Source organism: Merops nubicus, unplaced genomic scaffold, assembly GCF_000691845.1.
Source record: "Merops nubicus isolate BGI_N331 unplaced genomic scaffold, ASM69184v1 scaffold13515, whole genome shotgun sequence".
Lineage (NCBI taxonomy): Eukaryota > Metazoa > Chordata > Aves > Coraciiformes > Meropidae > Merops > Merops nubicus.
The window spans coordinates 9,954-17,702 of NW_008607704.1; the positions used below are offsets into that span (position 1 = coordinate 9,954).

The 7,749-nt window shown below is 38.5% G+C and overlaps 1 protein-coding gene across 1 annotated transcript; it reads left to right on the plus strand.

Annotated features, from left to right (window-relative positions):
* The first annotated feature begins 243 nt into the window (after positions 1 to 243).
* Positions 244 to 7,484, plus strand: LOC103772695 (cholesterol 7-alpha-monooxygenase). The gene is made up of 6 exons (XM_008940036.1): positions 244 to 387; positions 1,737 to 1,977; positions 2,471 to 3,084; positions 4,433 to 4,563; positions 5,533 to 5,708; positions 6,524 to 7,484. Exons 1-6 carry the CDS (start codon positions 308 to 310, stop codon positions 6,821 to 6,823), a joined length of 1,542 nt encoding a protein of 513 aa, XP_008938284.1. The 5' UTR covers positions 244 to 307; the 3' UTR covers positions 6,824 to 7,484.
* The last annotated feature ends 265 nt before the right edge of the window (positions 7,485 to 7,749 follow it).

Consider the following 7,749-nt stretch of genomic DNA (forward strand, 5'->3'; position numbering starts at 1 on the left):
CTCTTACAGCTGTTTGATTACTTTGGAACCACTACTGATATGTGACATCAGCTCAAGGCCATGCCTGCCACTGTCTACATCAATCCAGCAAAGCTCTCTGCAGAAATATGTCAGAACAGACCCACAAGAGCCTCTCTCCAGAAATGGTTAATCAATAGCTTGCTAGGTTGACTGAATGCCATTAGATATAGTGGTGCACCTACAGTATATAAATCACGACCTGTCTTCTGTATCATTCTCAGCCACCTCTCCTGCCATTCTGGTAGTTACCAGCGTTCCACTTGGAAGTTTTTGGGCATCACCAGAAATGTCTGTAGCATCATGGATCTGGGGAACAGTGATCATACTCTGTTGTGGGGTTTGGTTTCTTCTAGGGAGGAGAAGGAGGTAAGAAATATATTTGTAAATCCATCCAAAAGTACTTAGCCTTTATTGCTGTCAAATATACTGTATACCTAACTAAAAGAAGTGTCATCTTAAAAGTGTCAGGTGGGCAGATGCACGACAGCGTGGGCAACGCTGCAGTTGGGTGTTTTGAGCGATCTGTGTTACAACAGAATTTTTCTATACAGGCTTTTTAATAATATTGAGGTAATGCCTAAACATAGCTATAGATAGAAATCTATGAATAAATGAGTTAATTAAATATGCACATTCTGATTTCCTAAAGTACTGGGCTATAGTTTTCCTGCATTGTTATCACAGCTAATACTTACTTATATCTAATTATAGTTTAATACCTACTTACAATCTCCTATTATCAGTCCATCCCATCTAGTAACACAGTTTAATGCAAATAGTATTTATGTACCTTACTATGCCAAATACATATTCGTTAAAAACATTTATCCTGTTGGCACATTTAGATAAGGGGCAAGTAGTTTGCTTACCTGTTGCAATTTTTTTTTTTTTTTTTTTCAGCAGTCATTTTCTTGTTTTACTTTAAAAAGTTTAATAAGAAGGTGAAAATAGTCAGATAATAATGATCATGAATTTATTAGAAAAGCTAAAGCATTATCTGAAATTTATTTTAGCAGCCATGGTGTCCTTAAGCAGGAAAGTAGATTTCTGCCTCAGAATAAAAAATATCATTTAAGCATGTGCTTCACTTTAAGCGTATGCTTAATTTACAGAATATGCTTAACTTAAAGCATGTACTTAATGACACTTTTCCTGGAAGACGAACTCTTATGCTTACTGAAGACCATGGCAAAATTCTCACTTTTTTCAGCTGGATTGGGTCCAAATGGGATATGCCCATAATAAAAAACCTTTCTACACTAAAAGATACTCCTCTTGGAATTCAAATTGAATTGTGGAGACCATTGCTCCAAAACGTATTATTCATTTAACCCAAAGCATTCCATTATTCTATAATCCTATGATTTATGGGACAACTGCATGTTAGCTAATGGCAATGATTCTGCACTCTAACAGGTGAAAAATATACTCCTGATCTAGGGGAAAGGAAGATGGCATGAACTGTGTTTTCTTACTATAATACATTCTGTTAAAGTTATTCTTCCTTACGTCCCATAGACCTCACAACAGGCTTAGCCTTTAAAGGGGAGAAAATTATTTGTCAATATACTGCTTGCTTGCTTGGTTGGGGGGGGTTTTGTTCTCATTTTTTCACACTCCAAAAGGCCTAGCATCAGTATTTTACTTACCTGGTAATCTTGGAGAAGAGACCTTTATACATACTTACCAATTCAGCTTTTGTTTGTGTTTTGTAGGCGACAAGGAGAGCCACCACTTGAAAATGGGTTCCTTCCCTACCTGGGCTGTGCCTTGCAGTTCGGCGCCAACCCCCTGGAATTCCTCAGAGAAAAGCAGAGGAAGCATGGCCACATCTTCACCTGCAGAATAGCAGGGAAATACATCCACTTCCTCACCGACCCCTTCTCCTACCACGCCTTGACACGCCAGGGGAAACACTTGGACTGGAAAAAGTTCCATTTTGCTACTTCTGCCAAGGTACCACTTTAAAAATGGTTTTAATATCTAATATGCAAAGTATCTACTGTCAGGACGGACATACCCAGTTAATCCCTAGAGCATAATTATGCCTTTGAAATAGAACTGGTTTCACATTTCTGCACTTTTATTGGTTTAAAACGTCGAGGTCTTTTTTTTTCCCCTTTCCTTAATGGAAAGGAACTTTGCAATGATTTGGATTGTCAAAAAATTATTTATGTCTTTTAATTCTTTAGCTGTGTAGTATCCCAATTTGCTAAAGCAGATATATAATTAACACCATCTGCAAAATTACAATAGACCTCGCTGCAGCTGAAACCTTTTTCAAGAGGCTATGGTTCACTGAGAAAGTATAAGTTCTAGTGTTAATAGTTCTTATTCTGCGTCCCTCTAGTAAACTTTGAATTTATAGTTTGGTTTTAATTTCTGTTAGACTTTGTCATCAAGGTTATGATAGGCCTTATTTATCATACATACAACTTATTTTTAACAGGCTTTTGGGCATGGTAGCATTGACCCAGCAGAGGGAAACACCACCGAAAATTTTCATCAGACTTTCATTAGAACCCTGCAAGGTAATGCCCTAGATGCCCTCATTGAAGCAATGATGGAAAACCTACAGTACGTCATGCTGCAGTCAAGAACATCTAAACGTCAGTGTCATACCTGGGTGACAGAAGGACTTTATACGTTCTGTTGCCAGGTGATGTTCGAGTCTGGCTTTTTAACACTTTTTGGCAAAGAATTTAATCCGAGTAATGACAAAAGTCTATCATCGAAGCAGGAAACTGAGCGAGCTCATATCCTGAATGCCCTTGAAAACTTCAAGGAATTCGATAGGATCTTTCCAGCCCTCGTGGCAGGGCTGCCTATCCACCTCTTCAAGAGTGCCCACAGTGCACGTGAGAAGCTGGGAGAGGCACTCCTCCACAAGAACCTCCTGAAGAGGGACAACCTCTCTGAGCTTGTCACCCTCCGCATGTTCCTGAACGACACTCTGTCCACCTTCGATGACATGGAAAAAGCAAAGACACACGTGGCAGTGCTCTGGGCCTCACAAGCCAACACCATTCCTGCCACTTTTTGGAGCCTGTTCTACCTTCTTAAGTAAGTCCCAACGCTTCTTGTTTCCAAACAAGAGGAATGTTTGTTACCTTTCAGAAACAGGTTAATTAATGCAGGCAAATTCCACTGCTTAATACCTCACCAGTGTCAGAAAGCTTAGTGATTACAACAGAAGTGGCATGTTGCTTTGGAATTCCACACAGAAACCCCCTTTACTGCTCTGAGACCAAGCAGTGGTACCACAGAGCAATTCTGTAGCAGGCTTTTTTATTAAAAATAAACCCCAACACTCCAGAGCAATGTTACACTTTGTCAAGAAAGCTTTGGAGTGAGTCTGTGAGATATGATATTAAAAATGCTTGTTGCAGTCAGAACACAAATTGCATTGAAGGCTCCCAATATAATCAGACGTTTTCAGACCATCTCACTAGAATAGGCACAGTGAGCCTTAACTTCATTATTATTTTCACAGATACTTAAGAGAAAATAGTTTATATGTCGATAGATCCTACTGAAGTTGCAGAGTAGACTGCAGCTGCCAAGACGGAGGAGTGCACAGTTCAGATAATACTATTAAATGTCCATTTTTAAAGGGCCTTTGTGGAATATAACCTATCTCAGCATGAGTAACTCTTTAATATGTATCTAATTTGCTGACATTTTTATTTAGGTAGTGGTTTACACCCTCATATCAACCTGCCAATTCAAACGTCTGGAGTTCTTTAGTACTTTTCACTCCAAGAATGCTTTGGCTTTAGGTGCTCTGGCTTTGGAGTCTTTTAACACCTAGATTGATTGTGCCTGTGTCAAGATACCATTGCATCCTGTATTATTATCTACAGATATTTAGTCATAGCTCATCTATTCTGTGTTTGTAAGAAAGTCCAGACAGTGAAGGATGCTATGTGGACTTTTAGTACTGGGAAGATTCTTTTCACCTAGACAGAATATTGCCCCATAGTAGGACATCATCCAGGATAAGTGACGTTATAAAACTGATCTATAATCCTGTTCCTAAACTTTCTGCCTGCAGTGGGGCTATTTCCTAATCTACAACTGATGGTTTATTTCTTTTCCTTGGCATTGCTTTTTAGTGACATTACTGTTTATTACCTGAGTGACGCACACCAGCTCTGTCCCACTTGGTATTGGAGACAGCATCAAATATTTGGGGTTCTTTTCCTTTGTTTTGAAGCTGTCATTCGTACCTGTGCCAAGACATGAAAAAAAAGAATGTAATTGCAGCATTTTTGCTGCAACATTTTCATTTTAGAAGGTTGTACTGGTCAGCTAACAAACTAACTTTTAGTCGGGAAGAGTGTTAGTGGCAATCCCCCTTTTAAAGCATTTTTAAGTGTAAAATTATGTTATACTTCTCTTTTAATCTTAGGAATCCAGAAGCAATGAAAGCTGCCACTAAAGAAGTGCAAAGTATTTTGGAAAGTGCTGGAGAGAAGATCAGCTTAGATGGCAAACATATTTCCTTGAGCCGAAAACAGCTGGATAATATGCCAGTACTAGGTATGAATATTTTACACAGAAGCACCAGAAATCACCCCACAACTTTCATAGTCTTCTATTTGCTACCATGTAAATGCTCACTGCAGAGTTACTACAGAATTAGCCAACAAATAGCAGAAAGAAACCCTGTATATTCCTTAGCTATACCCAATGCAGTCAGCCTTCCCAGTGACCCAAAGGGTGCTGAGTCTATCAAAATTCCCATGAACAGCACTTTTTGGTGGGTAATTGCATGTGTCACTACTGCTACACAGCAACATAACATAGTATTGGAGACCCGTGAATAATTCAGAACAGTATTTTGTTTAGTAATGATGTTAGGTAAAAAAAAAAAAAAAGTAAAAGGAGTGTTGTCAACTTTTATACCCCAGTTCTTATGATGTGAAGCAGTATCTCCTAATACCATTATTTTTATTTCTTCTTAATATTTTTCAAATTACAGGCACATTTTCAAAAGTGACCAAGTTGCAGAGCATTTTAAAAATGTCACCCTTTAGCTGCTATTGCTTTTTAAAAAGAAACAAAAAAAATCAGCTTGTCTTGAAACAAAAAAAAAAAACCCACATTACTTTTTCCAAGTTCTGCTTCCTATGCATCACCTCATAAAGTTTCAGAAAATCCCAGTCACTGCACAGTTTCTTTTTATTGTTGTTTCCACTTTTGACTGGCCTGTTCTTTTTCTCTGAGTGAAAATGTGTCTCACTTTCAAATATTCTGTTGCATTAACTCCAAGTATTTTTCTAGGGGAAAGCAGATTATGTTCTTGGTGTTATCTGCCAAAGGGATAATAATGCTAGAAAGAAATGAGGAAGATACTTTCTTAGGCATGCAGAAAGATATCGTTAAAATATTTCTTCTAATAAATACAGGTTTTTATAATGGGTCAGGGATAGTTCAAAATGCACGACCTCCCCCAAGGACAAAGGCATGCTATTGCCATGGTAATCCTTCTTTTTGCTCTCCTGACAGACAGCATCATCAAGGAGGCAATGAGGCTGTCGAGTGCATCCATGACTTTCCGAGTGGCCAAGGAGGATTTCACTCTGCACTTGGAGAACGACTTTTACAACATCCGCCGTGATGATGTTGTAGCTCTTTATCCTCAGCTGTTGCATTTTGATCCTGAAATCTATGCAGATCCCTTGGTAAGTATTTATCAAAGTGCATTCAACTCTCAAGCTCCATCAGAAACTAGCATGTCTTTAAATAGAGCATTTAGCAGGGCCAGACCTCATAGGTGGTATTCTGCTGTACTCCAGACGGTCTGTCCTTACACCTTGGGATGTAATGACAGGCAAGAAACAGGATAAAGTCAGCACAAGCCCTGTCTGCAAAACATGTTTTAGTTCAACCCAAAAGTGTGCTGCCAGCCCAAGATAGCCTTCTTCTTGCTGCCTTCCTCACTGAGGAAAGATCACCATTATGGGAGGGGTTGAGGGAGGACAGGGATAAGGATATTTTCCCACAGGCACAGAATGAGAAATCTTCTGGTTCTGCTGCATGGACAAGGATGCAGGTTATAATCCTTAGTTTAAAAGATCAGAAAAGAAAATGAGAGTTACCAGCAAGAACCTGGGAAGCAATCTACTTTAGTTGCAGATGTCTCTGCTCACTACAGGGGTGTTGGACCAGATGGCCTTTAAAGGTCCCTTCCAACCCAAGCCATTCAATGATTCTATGGTCACGTCCCACATACCAGAACTTTTCAAGTGCTACCATCTCCAAAACAGCACCATGGAACTTGGCTCTACTGTAGAATGCTTACTACTAGAGGCTTTTCTTCCCCAGCCTGCACTTTGTGTCTTAATGGCATTAGAGAATCACAGAATCATTAAGGTTGGAGGAAACCTCTAAGATCAAATCCAACCATCAACCCAGCCCTACTATGACAACTAAACTAGGCTTATCTAGTCTTTGGAGGTATTGAAAAGCCAAGTAACTCTTGTGGTTTTAATTACAGACGTTCAAGTACGATCGCTTTCTCAGTGAGAGTGGAGCAGAAAAGACTGACTTCTACCGCAACGGCCGCAAGCTGAAGTATTACTATATGCCATTTGGGACAGGCATAGCAAAATGTCCTGGAAGGTTATTTGCTGTCCATGAAATTAAACAATTTTTGGCTTTGGTTTTTTCGTATTTCGAGATAGAGCTGGTGGACAACAATGTGCAATGTCCCTCTTTAGATCAATCCCGTGCAGGACTGGGTATTTTGCAACCAGCTAATGACATTGATTTCAGGTATAGACTGAAATGCTTATGAATATATATTTATATTATGGATATGAACTATGTACCATTCAACATATACTTTATATGTATTTTTTAATGTTTACACACAAATTAAATGTTGCAATTCTTGGGGGGAAATCTATATGAAGATGCTAATTCATCAGACTAATGGAAAATGCGTGATGTATACCATTATGGCACCACCATGCAGTGGCTTTAATGCACTGTATGATACAAACGTTTCCCCTTTTACCAACCATTTTGAAATGCAAGTTAAGATTTTGAAGTGTGTGTGTACTGTAGTTTGTTTGGCTTTTTCCTGCCAGTTAATACTTTCCCAAAGTTAGTTAGAATTTCATCAGCTAATACAAAATAATAATTTTTAAAATCAGAAATTCAACTACGGTTGAATCTCATTCTTTTTTACAATTGAAATGTTTGGGGTGGTGCTTCTCCCCACAGGTGAAATAAAATTATTGATATTTAAAGACATATTCACAATGAAGAGGGGAGAGTTTCCTGGGAAAGTACCTTTATGGTTTTATGAAAAACTAGAAAAAGACTTTAATAAAACCTACAAAAATGTTCACGTTCTAGTGAAACTGCAAAATTTGTATTATATTCATTGTAATAACACTTCTTTTCTGAAAGTTATAACTGTATTAAAATAAATTATATTGGCTGAACCAAATATGTCTCTTGACTGTTTGTCAGTTTAATGTCTTAATGTTATCAAAGATTTATCATCCAAAGCCACCTATGCCACCCTTGAGCTAGCCAATATGGGGATAAATAAATAGCCACCATATATTCACCAGTGGTTCTAGCTGTATTTGGCACCATTGTCTAAACACCGTCCTTCCATAAGCCTCCACTGTTCATACTCCTTAGGTCTTCCTAGTCTAATTCCATTAAATTTATCATGGGTAGTAGGCCCACACATTTCATTTTCAGTGG

What these genes read in the sequence shown, in the direction of transcription:
- LOC103772695 (XM_008940036.1), top strand. Translation starts at nt 308, where the DNA reads ATGTCTGTAGCATCATGGATCTGGGGAACAGTGATCATACTCTGTTGT. An exon ending in CTTCTAGGGAGGAGAAGGAG is followed by an intron (nt 388 to 1,736) that starts GTAAGAAATATA and finishes TGTGTTTTGTAG; the next exon opens with GCGACAAGGAGAGCCACCAC. An exon ending in GGATAATATGCCAGTACTAG is followed by an intron (nt 4,564 to 5,532) that starts GTATGAATATTT and finishes CTCTCCTGACAG; the next exon opens with ACAGCATCATCAAGGAGGCA.